General features: G+C 39.9%; 1 protein-coding gene across 5 annotated transcripts in view; it reads right to left on the minus strand.

Moving 5' to 3' along the window:
• Nucleotides 1–15,214, minus strand: part of GPATCH1 (G-patch domain containing 1) — a 99,002-nt gene that overhangs the window by 23,338 nt on the left and 60,450 nt on the right. For all 5 annotated transcript variants that reach the window (XM_033942070.1, XM_033942068.1, XM_033942069.1 and 2 more), the window contains exons 10-12: nt 12,627–12,831; nt 1,780–2,073; nt 81–259 (exon numbers count right to left, since the gene is read on the minus strand). In XM_033942070.1, the coding sequence (XP_033797961.1) occupies nt 81–259; nt 1,780–2,073; nt 12,627–12,831 (678 nt within the window). The remainder of the gene's footprint in view (nt 1–80; nt 260–1,779; nt 2,074–12,626; nt 12,832–15,214) is intronic.

Here is a 15,214-nt window from a genome sequence, read left to right on the forward strand (position 1 = left end):
ACATCAAGATCTGAGCAAACAATCCTGTTTCATATGGAGGCTGACTACTCACTGACCACTACAGTATCTCTAGGAAGTACCTCTTGGTCCCTAGGAACATCCATTTTCTCTGTGTCATCTTCATATTTGGCACGTGTAAATCTGGAAGAGAGTGTTGAGCTGGAGGATCTGTATAGCATTTCTGCACGCATAAACTCATCCTGTTCCCTTCCTCGCTCCCATTCTGTCATATTGGGGTCTAAACACTGCTCCAAAGCATCTACAACAGAAACGTCTTTTAGTTTCATCATGCAAGGTCTACAATATTGTGACAAAGTTTAATTCATACAGGGCATTTTATTTATTGCATGTAATAGTATAGGTGATATAATTTGGAACAAGATGTTCCATATAACTAAATGAGTCTCCACAGATATGCCTTGACCCCCCCCCCAAAAAAAAAAAAAAGAGAGAGAGAAAAGAAAAGAAAAATACTGTTCGCGTCCTCAGGCCAACCTGATAGGTCTTAAAATTTGGTATAGACAGGATAGATGACAGCAGATAAAGACCACAATGCCTATCCATGCTACTTACTAATCTTTATTATCTCTTCCTCTCCCTTAGGAACCCTCTGTGTTTGTCCCATGCTTTCTTGAATTGTCTTTATTTCTACCACCTCCACTGGAAGGCTGTTCCACATATCAATTAGATTACTCCCGAGTCTATCTCTTTTCACCTTCATTATATGCCCCTCGTTCCAAAGCTTCCATTCAACTGAAAGTTGCCTTTTTATTCATAAGTAAGATAACTCTTATGGTAATTTAATTTTAATTTAACAGATTTGTATACTGCATTAATCAATTGGATTCTAGGTGGATAATAAATTGCAGGGATCAATACAATACAGAGAGTAGACCATCCCAAATATTACATTATGTAAAGCCTAAAACCAGATATTTAAACAATATTTAACAATAAAAAATCATCTTAACATTGATCATACCTACAAACAAAGCTATCTAGTACATCTTATGGTAATATGCAGGAATAAAAGAAAAACACAAAGGGAAAAATAATACCTTTTTTATTGGCTCAGAGTTGCAAGGGGTGGACTTATCAACGGTAGGATCTGCAACTCTATTAAAATCTCCCCCTACCAATAAAGGGCATTTGTCCTGGTTCAGTAAAGAAGTCAGGATAGTCTTGAAAAATCGCTTGTGATATGTGTTAGGTGCATATAAGTTACAATGAACCATTTCAACTGCATTAATTTTTACCTGAGCTATCACAAAACAACCCGAGGGGTCTGTGTGGATGTAAAGTTTTTCCAATATTAAACCTTTATGAAGTAATATAATTACTTCTGCTTTTCTAGAAATTGTAGGTTAATCTATATAGTCTCCAACCCACCAGGCATATAGCTTACTATGTGTATGTGCTGTCAAGTGAGTTTCCTGTAGTAGGCATAGGCATTATGTCTATTCAAACTTTGAAGGATTTTTGTCTTCTTCATGAGTATTTTCACTTAGCTAAGTTCACTTACAATTATTATTTGACAGTATGAAATTTTGAATAGGGATCATTATTATGTATCAACTCTTTTTGATCTCTATATTTAAACTTAGAATCCTCCCTGACACTGCATTGTGTTGACTTAGTCTATATCCTGTCTGACTTCTAATCTATAACAACAATTTTCTGGTAATGCCATATGCAGTCCATTGCCAACTACTTCATGCATGCGATAATGTTTCCCTTTCTGCAAAAACACAGGCCAGTATTAAATTAATTGCTAAATACCTTTATTTCCGTGTTTAAGGTTTCCCAGGTAATCTTCATATCTCTTTTGCTTTTCTGGGTTTTTTGCAAATGGCTGAAATTCACCAGTGACTGTGGCAGCCATGTCCTTGTCTCCCACTATTTGATGCTTATGTGGAGTATGATCTATTGCTGCAGGCTGAAACCGGCTGGTCAGGGCCAGTTGCTCCACCTGTTTTGTCTTCACTTGCTGCTGCTCCTGCTCCATGGTTTCTTTCACTTCTTGAATTCGTGCTCTGTCTTTCTCTGAAAGAAGCTCCAAAACAGAGGTGGGGCCTAACAGCAGAACAGAGGAATATATCAGTAACAAGATTTTTCAAATATTTTCACGGCCTATTTTGAATGTTAGCTATAGCTAAACCACTCCCAGACTTCAAAAATATTCCAGTATAACCAGTGTTATCATAATCAATTTATCTCCCATTACAAAGAGCAGAAATATTCAAATCTCTGATTATCAGAGACATAGGATGGAATGTTTTCCAAGATGAAAAGTTTTTCCCGGGTTTTATTTTTCTGTGGAAACTTATTTCCACAAATCACCATTTCATATATATACTTTGAATTTGCTTCAATATAATATTTAACCCACATGAAAAGAAAAATAGTATCTACTGAATTGCATTAAGGAAAATTAGGTTCTTACCTTGCTAATCTTCTTTCTTGTAAATAGGAATGGTAGTCTTACCATCGGATTAAACCCCCATTAGTTGCGAGGGTTGTAGAGAGCCCACAATTTATTTTCATGCTTCACGTCCCATCACTCTGGGATGAGCTCCACCTCCTCAGTTGTTACAGCTTTTAGCGAGTCCTAGAGTGCAAACACAAGAGAGGGGTGCAGGAAAACTCCCTGTAACTACATAAGTTTGTTCTGCTCTAAATGCAAACATTAAAGAACAATGCTGATTAACCACAACTAAACGAAACAAACAAGGTGGTAAAAAACAACCACCTATCTTTGTGCTATACCTGTTGTTCCTATGAGTGAATTCTTCTTCATTGCTGACCCTACCAGGCTGGTGATAGAAACAAGACATCCAACTAAGCAGGAACGTCTGAAACAGAAAGCAGGTTAGTCTATATCAGACAGGGCAGGTGTCAAGACTACCATTCCTGCTTACAAGAAAGAAGATTAGCAAGGTAAGAACCTAATCTTTCCTTTTTGTGCAACAAGACTGGTAGTCTTGACTACTGGGATGCATCATAGCAGTCCCCTGTTCCTAGAGTGGGAAAGATAAGCCTGCTGACAGTACTGAGGAGCCAAAAGCAGTGTCCAGCCTGGCTGCCACATCCATCCTGTAAAATTTAGTGAACGTGTGGAGATTGGACCAACTGCCATCCTGCAAATCTCTGAAGGCGAGACAGCTCTAGACTCTGCCCAAGATGATGCAATGCTGCAAGTAGCGTGCGCCTTCACTGCCACTAGAGACTGCTTTCCACTTCCAATATAGATAGACGATATGGACGTTTTAGATGCTGGTCTTTCCCAATGTGCCACATTCGTAAGCACAAAGAAGTGATCAATCAGCCAGAGCTCATTGGTCACCTCAAGTAACAAATCAAAATTTGTCGCTCATCCAGAACTTTCAACGCTTCCCATAGGTACAAAGGCAGGGAGTCGCACATCCTGGTTCACATAAAAACTGGACACCACCTTTGGTAGGAAGGAAGGGACCGTTCGAATTGAGATGTTAGCCTCTGACATGCTAAGATAGGGTTCCCTGCAGGACAGAGCCTTCAGTTCCATCACCCTTCTCACTGACATCACAGTTACTAATAAAACTGGTCTTAACCATCAGATCTATCATGGACACCTCCTCCAAAGGCACATACGAGGCTTTCTCAAATTCCAGCAGGACCAGATTAAGGTTCCAAGATGGAAAAGGCCTAAGGAATCCTGGCTCCCGGCTTAAAAGTGAGAATCTTCTGGAACCAGGAACACATTACTCATGGTACAGACACAGAGAAAAAGAACTAGTTCCTTTATTCTCACAGAACGATTCCTTGGCTTACTGCTATAACATAAATGAGTTAATGAACTTCTATGTAACTATACATGATTCTACTCAGTGGAGACTTTTTATAGACTCATCAAAGGCATGTTACTGCATAATGGGAATGTGTATGGGTCCATTCCTGTGGCCCATTTAGTTCAAATGAAAGAGACATTCAAGAACATGAAGCTACTTTTAACAAGTATCCAGTAAGAAGAACACAAATGGCTTATCTGCAGTGACTTCAAAGTTATAGGAATACTATTAGGACAAGCAGCTAGGTTCACAAAAATGCCTTGTTTTCTGTGTGAATGGGACAGTTGGACAAAGCAAAGACATTGGCGTGTGAAAGTTTGGCCAGAGCAGCAAAATTTTGTGTTTCGAATTAAAAACATCCTGCATGAACCACTTATAGACCCCAAAAAGTCCTGCTTTCACCACTACACATCAAATTGGGATTGATGAAGCAGTTTGTAAGGGCTCTACCACAGGATGGGCCCTGCTTAAAGTACCTTTCTAAGAAATTTCCCTTCAACACACAAGAAAAATTGAAAGCTGGAATTTTTGTTGGTTCTTAAATAAAGAAACTGATGAAGGATGAAGATTTTGATAAATGAGCGAGAAAAAGACGCACGGACCGCCTTCCGATCTGTTACTGAAAACTTTCTAGGGAATAACAAAGATCCTAATTACAGGGCCATTGTTGAAACAATGTTAGAAAATCTCAATAAGTTGGGTGTAAAAGTTCACTTTATACATTCCCATAGACTACCTTCCGGAAAATTTGGGACATTATAGTGAAGAGCAAGGTGAACGTTTTCACCAAGATATTAAGGAGATGGAGAGGAGCTACCAGGGGAGATGGAATGAAACTATGATGGCCAACTACTGTTGGATGTTGAAGAGGGACAGTCAAGAATCTTCAAGGATCTGCAAGGAAGTCAAAGAGGAGAAAGTTTGAAAATTAATGGAACACTGTTTGCTTTTTGTTTTGTTACAGGGTAGTCAAGAAATAAATTAGGGCAGTTCTTTACAGTATTTTTTAAAATGTGTTTGTAATAAAAATTGACCTCATGTGAAATGGTGTTTGAATACATTTGTGCTTACAGTAGTTAAAATCGTGAAAACATAACTTCTTATTTTGTGTAAAAACCAAATGTGATAGGCAAAAATGGAAGTCATTTTTAGAATCAGCATAAAAAACTGATTCAAGAACAACTACTTTTAAGAAATCATCTGAGTAAAAGTTTTAAAATGCAGACTGGTGAATCATTACACCCTCAGATCCTCTCTGAGATCCAGGGCTGCCACCTCATCGTGGCAGGCCCCTCCCAGCTGGAATGCTTAATCTACCAGAGCTGAGAACCCTGAATGAGAAATTAAAGGCATGGATTCTGAACTTTTGTCTTCTGAGTCCACCAGAGCTTGGGTCCCCATGAAATCTGCATGGCTCCTTGGGGTGGACCCTGCACCTTTCCCAAAAATCCTGGCGCTACTTCCACCAAGGACCCCCGAGGCTAGGTCAACTTTTGAAACCTAAAAGGCTTCATATATCATGTGTACAAATTTGGGAATGAACCACTGCACAGGTTGCCTAGAAGGGCCTGGCAGGGTCTCTCACACTGGCTTCTTGCATTTGTCCACAGAAACGTGGCTGCATTTCACTGGGGACGCCAAGTCAACTCTCTCCAGCTTCTGCTGGAATATCTGGCCCAGAATAATGCTCCAACTGAGTACCTAAGCCACCAGAAGCAAAAGGCAAGGTGAAGCCCAAAGCTCCTGAAATCACATGAAACAACCACCCCTATCAGATAGGCATCTAAACTAAACTAAACTAAGCCTTAAATTTATATACCACATCATCTCCACGGAAGTGCAGCTCGACACGGTTTACAGAGCTTAAAAATATGGGAGGAGAGAGGAGAAAGATTTACAAGAGCATTTGAAGAGAGGGGATGTAAACAGGAGAAGAGATGTTATATGTTAGAGAAAAGCCAGGTTTTCAGCTGCTTCCGGAATGGTTGGTATCTGCCGCAAATCTGACTGGAATCCAAAGTGTCTCCACCTTAGGAGTCCATCTATACCATTTTCTGTCAAAAATAAGGGGTACTGAGGAAAATAGAGGCTTTTAAAATAAATTTGGGTAATCTAAGATGGCTGATGCAATAACAATTCTGGTGCCTAAAATAGCCTGCGGAGAAAAATGCAAACTCAAACAAAGCAGGGAAGGGGTTTCGGGAGGTAGGGTACCTGATCCCTAACCTCAGAAACCTTCAAAAATAACTTAAGGACCTCTCTCACCCCGATTTTTCCCATAGACTGCAATGGCCTTACTCACTGTGTCCTGCTGGGCTGGAGCTGCATAGAGAAACTTCAGATAAAAGGTGAGAGAGGATTTCTGCCTCAGATAAGCCTGGAGTTCAACAGGTGGCTTGTTTCTTCGGACTGCCATCCAGCCTCCAACATGGAACTGGACCCTCCAGACCCCCACTGGGGCTGTGTGACATCATGGGGTGAGGAATGCAGTCAGCCTAATCCTGGATAAACCACCACAGGACAAGCTCACTCTGCACTCAAGCCCACTGTGGACAGAATCTGGGGAGATCCACTCAAGCCTACTGTAGACGAACCTGGGGCGAGATTGCTCCCAAGGGTAAGGGCCCCGAGCTTTGAGAACTATTGATGCAGACTGGCCACACAGGAATCATGTGAGGCATGTGTCTGTGGGAACAGACCTCAGCCCCGAGAGTCTATCTTCTCACAGCCAGAGATGCCCTGGGGTAACCAGAATCCTCTACAGCACCGAAAGCCTCCGATAATAAAGATTAAACTTGAGCAGAACAGACAAGCTCCCTACTCTTCGCTTGTAAAAAGTAAGACACAGGGGGTGGTGCTCATCCCAGCGTGATGGGAGATGGAACATGAAAACAAACAATGGGTTCTCTACAACCCTCGCAACTAATGGGGGATTTAACCCGAAGGTCAAAACTACCAGTCCTGTTGCACTACACAATTGTTGGTCAATAGAGCTCCATTGTAGTTTGTATTTGTTAACAAACCCCGCACTGCTCCTTGTGACCCTGGGCAAGTCACAAACAACCACTGCCCCAGGTACATTAGAAAGACTATGAGCCCACCTGGACAGATAGGGAAAATGCTTGAATACATGATTTGTAACCCATTCTGAGCTCTTTTGGGAAGATGAGCTAAAAAAAAATTTCAAATAAATTAATTTAGGGGTCTTTTTCTAAACTGCAGTAAGCACTAACATGTGCTTATGGCAGCTTAACAGGGTTTATCATGGGGGCGCAGAGATGTCCTTTGGTGAGTTTCAAATGTGCATGCAACAATAAATATTTTAAATTTTTTGGCCAAGGTGTATGTCTGGTGGTGGAGAGTGGGCATTTCTATGCTAATCAGTGCAACTTGTCTGGGAACCGACAAGAGGGGGTGCTATTTTAGATTTGGTCCTTAGTGGAATGCAAGACATAGTATAGGTGTTAACTGTGTTGGGTCCGCTGGGAAACAGTGATCATAACGTGATCAAATTTCAGCTGATACTGGGAGTAACATCGCAAAAGAAATCTACTGTAGGGGCATTTAATTTTCAAAAGGACAACTATAATAAAATGAGGAAAATGGTTAAGAAGAAGCTAAAAGGCGTGGATGTTATTTAAAAATACCATCGTGGAAGCCCAGACCAGATGTATTCCATATATCAGAAAAGGTAGAAAGAAGAGGAAACAAGAGCCGGTGTGGCTAAAAGGTGACGTGAAAGAGGCTATTAGAGCAAAAAAAATCCTTTAAAGAATGGAAAAAAGATACGAATGAAGAAAATAAGAAGAAACACAAGCACTGGCAAGTTAGATGCAAAGCAATGATAAAGACAACTAAGAAAGAATATGAAGAGAAACTTGCAAAAGAGGCAAAAACTCATAACAATTTTTTTTAGGTACATCAGAAGCAGAAAACCTGTGAGGGAATCTGTGGGACCATTGGATGATCAAGGAGCAAAAGGTTTATATTAAAATTTGATTCTATTGCTTATCAAAATACTAAGCAAGTTTACAATTAAAATAAGGGTAAAAATGAAAAAAATAGAAATAAAAAATAAAAACGCCAACAATAATACAGGGAGCATAAGGCCAGACTGAATGAATTCTTTGCTTCGGTTTATATGGAAGAAGAAGATATAAGAGATCTACTGGAAATGGTTTTCAAGGGTGATGATACAGAGGAAGTGAAAGAAATCTCGGTGAATCTGGAAGATGTACTAAGCCAAAATCGACAAGTTAAAAAGTGATAAATCACCAAGACCAGATGGTATACATCCCAGGGTACTAAAAGAACTCAAACTTGAAATTGCTGACCTACTGTTAGTGATCTGTAACTTGTCGCTAAAATCGTCTGGAAGATTGGAGGGTGGCCACTGTTACACCAATTTTTAAAAAGGGATCCAGGGGAGATCCGGGAAATTACAGACCAGTAAGCCTCACTTCAGTGCCAGGCAAAATGGTAGAAACAATTATAAAAAATAAAATTGTGGAACACGTAGACAAACATGATTTAATGAGACGGAGTCAGCTTGGGTTCAGCCGAGGGAGATCTTGCCTCACCAATTTGCTTGACTTCTTTGAAGATGTGAATAAATTTGTGGATAAAAGTGAGCCGGTTGATATAATGTATCTCGATTTTCAGAAAGCTTTTGATAAAGTTCCTCACGAGAGGCTCCAAAGAAAATTAAAATGTCATGGGATAGGTGGCAAAGTTCAGTTGTGGATTAGGAATTGGTTATCGGAGAGAAAACCGAGGGGAGAGGGTTAAATGGTCATTTTTCTCAATGGAGGAGAGTAAACAGTGGAGTACCGCAGGGGTCTGTATTGGGACCAGTGCTATTTAACTTATTTATAAATGATCTGGAAATTGGAATGACGAGTGAGGTGATTAAATTTGCAGATGATACTAAACTGTTCAAAGTTCTTAAAATGCATGCAGATTGTGAAAAATTGCAGGCAGACCTTAGGAAATTGGAAGACTGGGCATCCAAGTGACAGATAAAATTTAATGTGGACAAATGCAAAGTAATGCACATTGGGAAGAATAATCCAATTCAGTTACCAGATGCTAGGTCCACCATAGGGGTCCGCACCCAAGAAAAAGATCTAGGTGTCATCGTAGACAATATACTGAAATCATCCACCCAATGTGTGGCAGTGGCAAAAAAGAAAACAGGATGCTAGGAATTATTTAAAAAGGGATGGTTAACAAGACTAAGAATGTTATACTGCCCCTGTATCGCTCCATGGTATGACCTCATCTGGAGTATTGCGTTCAATTCTGGTCTCCTTATCTCAAGATATACCAAAATGTCCAAAATGAAAAATACACAAAAATAAGCCAAGCAGCCAAAATTCTTAGCAAACTGGCCACACAAACAACTGAACAGAGTGGAACTCTAGGGGATACTATAGTGAACATCATATTAAAAAGTCCCAGGTACACATCATTACAATCTGCTTATATTGTATGGTGAGCCCTTCACAACCCACCCAAAACTTACTGTACCCACCTACACTACAATAGGTTTTGAGTAAGTTTTGGAGGGCTGCTCACCATACAATATAAGCAGGTTATAGTGATATGTGTACCTGGGACTTTTTATATACCTGGGACTACAGTACCCTCTAAAGTACCCTTCTGATCTGCTGAGCTTTGACTGTGTGGCCATCTGAAGCTGGAACTTACTGTTTATTTCACATCTTTGTGTGGTGGGAGGGGGTTGGTAACCATTGGGAGTATGGAGGTCATGCTTTAATCCCTCCAGTGCTCATCTGTTCAATTTGGGCATCTTTTTGAAACTTATTCGTTTTTAAAACAGGTCTAGCCCAAAACGCCTAAACAATGCCCTGGACATTTTGTTAAAAGATTGATTATCTCTGCAGAATGTCCAAGTCCTAAGCTCACTTCTAACACGCCCCCTTAAGATTTAGATGCACTGGAGACAAAACAACCAGAAAGACATCTAAAAAGTCATTTGCTAAAATGGTCACTGGGATGTTTTGACTCATTAGTAAGACTTTCAAGTGCCGGTTTATGCTGTCTTTTGGATGTACAGTCCAACCTCGGTTTGCGAGTAACGTGGTTTGCGAGTGTTTTGCAAGACAAGCAAAACATTCTCGCAAATTGTGACTCGCAAACCGAGCATTGAACCAGCATCACTCCCCCCCTCCCACCCGAACAGAAGCCTTACCCTATCTGGCACTGGTACGCAGCCCACAGGATGTGCCGGTGAACGAAGATCCTTCCTGTTGCCTGGGCCTTGAGCATCTGCGCATGCTCAAGGCCTTCTGGCTCTTACTCTCTCCGAGATTCTTGGAGATCTCTGAGAATCTCAGAGAGCGCAAGAGCCAGAAGGCCTTGAGCATACGCAGATGCTCAAGGCCCAGGCAACAGGAAGGATCTTCGTTCACTGGCACCAGCTCATCCTGGGGCTGCGTGCCGGTGCCAGATGGGGTAAGGCTTCTGTTTGGGCGGGCGGAGGATGCCAGTTCGCGAGCGATGCCAGTTCTCAGGGGGGGTGGAGTAGCGCCACTGGCCTCGGGGGTGGGGGGGGTGGGGGGAACGAATCAAGTGAGTTTCCCTTACTTCCTATGGGGAAACTCACTTTGATATACGAGTAATTTGGTTTATGAGCATGCTTCTGGAACTAATTATGCTTGTAAACCAAGGTTCCACTGTATATCTTTTTTGAAAATGAGCCCCACAGCAACATACTAGATGATGGCAGATAAAGAGACCTGTATGGTCCATCCAATCTGCCCAACAAGATAAATTCATAAAGTATGATGTAATACTACATATGCATACTTGATTTGTCCTTGCCATTTTCATGGCCCCACTGTTGGAATTGCCATCAGAGCTAACTCCAGCCATCCTGATCTGTCTTTGCCATATACAGTGTATGTAAACTCTTGCACTAAATTATATGCGAATGAAGGACTAAACATATAACCAAATCAACTGAGAGAATATTTCCAACAGTTTTGCTGAACTTCATTCAAACTAATTTTAGTAGATGTTCACTGGTCCTCAGCGGGCCACCATGCACTCGAATGCTCTCATTGTGAATGGCTTTACGCTCCCACTCGTCATAGGAACCAGCCCGACTTTAAATTTGCATAGAAAATATAGTGATACTTAAATATATGCTAAAAGTACTTAGCTTCAAGTGAAGTAGTGTAGGGAGAATGTATTCTTAACATCCTGTTGGGCTAGACATCCTGTTAAGAATACATTCTCCCTACACTACTTCACTTGAAGCTAAGTACTTTTAGCGTATATTTAAGTATCACTATATTTTCTATGCAAATTTAAAGTCGGGCTGGTTCCTATGACGAGTGGGAGCGTAAAGCCATTCACAATGAGAGCATTCGAGTGCATGGTGGCCCGCTGAGGACCAGTGAACATCTACTAAAATTAGTTTGAATGAAGTTCAGCAAAACTGTTGGAAATATTCTCTCAGTTGATTTGGTTATTTGCCATATACAGGACACAGACTGTAGAAATTTCTGGTTGAACAGATGGGTCAATGCACAGACCATAGAAGTCTATCCAGAATTGGCTTTGCTTCTCAATACTAGTGTTATCATCTAATCAAAGCTAAGTTTGTTTCCATGCTTTCCATATAAAATTTCTTTATATGTTTATCCCATGTATTTTTTTTTTAAATTAAGTTGCCATTTTTCATCAACACTATCTCCCGTGGGAGGGTATGGTGGTGATGAAAACAGTAACTGAATTAAAAAATGCATGGAATAAACAAAAAAGGAATCCTATTTATATAAAAATTTGTGTGTCTTGCAATCCTCAGCTAAGGAGTCACCAGTTGTGTGAATGTATGGATCCATGCTGTCCATAAAGAAAATGACACTGCATACTTGTAACTTGTTCTCCAAGGATAGTAGGATCCTATGTAGGATCCTACTATCCTTGGAGAACAAGTTACAAGTATGCAGTCACAGTACAGACACACACTCTTGCCTGATCCAGCCCAAGATGAAGCGTGCTTTTGAAATACATAACAGCCTCTTGTGACACATGGAAATTCCCATGCAAACTCAAGAACCTTTGAAGTTCACTAAAGCTATGGAAACCAATTTTGAGTGGTGCCATCATGCGATAACACAATCGTGTGACTATAGGATCGTGCTGCCCATAGAGAACACCCATTATAGGTATGCAACTTTGTTTTCTTTTCCAGAAGTCAATAATCATGAATTGAAGCTGTTATTTCAGTTACAGATCAATTTTATGACAGCATCACAAATTCACTCAGGAGGTAATACAATGTCAAGTTGACATACAACCATGGCAATACAAGAACTATGGATATTGGTGATAAGACTTAAGAACTCAGAACAGCATACCCAGACTTCTGGGCAGGGATTTGAAAATTATTTACCAGGGGAAAAAAGGTACTTAACACCATACCCCCCCCCAATTCCAACTCCTCTCTCTGCATCCCATTCATGGAGCTTTCTTACTTTCCATTCTCCTCCTTAAACCCAAATGGGCTTAAGAGATCATGCCACCTCTGGACCATTTATACCAAGAAGCCTCTGCTGCCACTACCCTGGGGACTCATTCAAACCTACTTGGACAGGGCCTGACAAAGCAGGGTAATGCTCATCAGAAACTCTGCATCTAGGTGCTGCTGGGCATAAAACTTCATTGTTATTCTTTTTCGCTGACTGTCCACCTCTTCTTGTTGTAAACCGCCTCGAACTACTATGGCTTTGGCGGTATATAAAAATAAAATTTTTATTATTATTTTACCTTGTAAAGCTATTTCTCCTAGCAAGTCCCTTCTCTGAGAGGAACTTAGACCGTGTCTGCTTTGTGGAGCTGTGTCATTTTGATGTCCACTTGAAGATTCCAGTAAAGACTGAAGGACCTGAGAGTTTCTGATGTTTTCTGCTATTACTGGTCTGAAGTAATGGAAAGGTCTGTAATCTCCTGGCAGTTCAGGGGGTGGATATATCTGCCAAAAACAAACAAAAAACAGGTGTCTGTTTAGTACAGCTTCCCTGTACTTTTTGATTTTGTTATTTTTTACTTCCTTTGAGGTAGGTAAGCATCCCAAGGTACCATGCTGAATATTTATTAAAATATATAAACCACATTGGCATACTATGCTACCTGTTAATTAACATCTTTTCAACTGTGTCCTAGGACCAGTCAAATGATAATAGAGTGCAGACATAAATTACCAGTAGTACTTGCCTTTCAGCTCCAACAATAGTTTTAGCTTGGTTGCTTGAAAGAGAAAATGTTTTGGATGGGGTTCTTTAACTTGAAAAAAAAAAAATCAACAAAAAAGCATCACCACCACCAACAACAAAATTAGAACTAATACTGTATATCAATCTCATCAAAAGACTAAGGGCTCCTTTTACAAAGGTGTGTTAGGGCTTTAACGCTCAGAATAGCACACGCTGAATTGTTGCGCACTAGACCTTAATGCCTGCATTGAGCTGGCGTTAGTTCTAGAAATGTTCTAAAATCCTGCATGCGCTAAAAACGCTAGCGCACCTTAGTAAAAGGAGCCCTAAAATTGAAAAAACCATCACAATGAGATTGTTTAATGTTCCTTTTCTTCATTCTAATTTTTAAGGCATTACTAAAAGGGATAATATTGCATATAGGTTTTGAAAGCACTTCCTGCTTAGCCACTCAGATCATACCATTTAGATTCATAGAGTAATTTTCAAAAGTATTTTTGTGAACAGTGTTAATGTGAAAGGACATTTTCATAGGTAAATTGTTCTGATACATACATGAGATGGCAGAGTTCTCATTTACACTTTTCTAGATTTAGATTTTAAGAAACACAAAAGAACTGAATGTAAAAATTTTAACATTAATATACATGCATTCCCATTGGTGTATTTAGTTTGGGATGAGAAAAGTGCATGTATATTTAGTTTTCAAAATTATATTCGCTGTTCTGTTCCATCTCGAGTGCCCACACAGACACTTCTAGCACACACTGTTCAAAAGAAAATAATATAGCGTGTTTCATTTTTAAAATCTTCTACAATGTATGTAGCTTAAAAGAAATCACATGTACTATGAACAATGATGGCTATTCAAGAAAAACTACTATAAAAACAGGGGCTTGAGACCTCCAATTCCAATAAAGTATGAAACATAACAGCAATTTTATTGCAAAACTAAAAATACCTAGAATGGAACAATACTAAGAAAATAAACAGAATGTTAGGCATTATTGGGAAAAGAACACAGAATAAAATAAATATTATAATGCTATGTATCACATAGTTAAGGTATGACCATATCTTAACTATAGTCTGCATCTCAAAAAAAAAAAAAGATCTAACAGAATTAGAAAGGTACAGAGAAAGGGAACCAAAAAGATAAAGGGAATAAAATGACTCATATGAGGAAAGACTAATGAGGTTAGGGGTCTTCAGCTTGGAGAAGGGACGGGACTGCTGAGGGTTTATATGAAACAGGTCTATAAAATCCTGAGTGGAGTGCAAAAGGTAAACACAAATCTAGGAACCAGGCCATGAAGTTACTAAGTAGTAAATAAGAGAAATAAGTAAATAAGAGAAAATATTTTTTCACTCAACACATAGTTAAGCTTTGGAATTTGTTGCAAAGGGATATGGTAAAAGTGGTAGCATAGCTGAGATTTAAAAAGGTTTGGAGAAGTTCCTGGAGAAAACGTCAGTAGACCTTTATTGAGATAGACCTGAGAAAAGCAACTGCTTATTCCTGAGGGGTGAACAGCAGTGCTGCCCAATTTGCTGATTCAAATCGATTCACCAATTCAAATCGATTCATTTTCTGGCAGCGAAAAGCTGTCCTAAGCGCTGCTGCTGCTCCTGCTTTAGGAGGCCCGATGTCAAAGTTCACGGAGATGGGGGTATCGGTTCGGAAGTGCTCCGCAGCTTTAGGGAGTTCCTCAAGGACCAGCATGTTTTCCCCTTCTTCCCACCTTCGTCCGACTTCCCGGTCTCATTTTCAAAACTAATTACAACCTGCAGAGATCGCAATATCATGATCATATGGGATTGCCAAATTTGCCTAGAAGGTACTTATTTATTCAATATTTTAGCCTATTCTCCCAAAAGAGCCCAAAATAGGTTACAAGTTTATATACATAAGTTAGAAATACGATAGTAGAGTAAGAACTACAAATAAGGATAAGACATATAATATAATATAATATAAGCACAGTATGAGTTAGCGATAAGACAGGTAGAGTGAGGACTTCAAAATAAAGATAAGTCAATTTTAACAGTAAAGGCACAGACTGCTTACGGTAGTAAAACAGTTTCTATACTCAGTGTGAGAAATCTAACATTTTAGTTGGGTATTATTTCAGTAGCGAGTTA

This window comes from Geotrypetes seraphini, chromosome 4 (genome assembly GCF_902459505.1).
Source record: "Geotrypetes seraphini chromosome 4, aGeoSer1.1, whole genome shotgun sequence".
Taxonomy (NCBI): domain Eukaryota; kingdom Metazoa; phylum Chordata; class Amphibia; order Gymnophiona; family Dermophiidae; genus Geotrypetes; species Geotrypetes seraphini.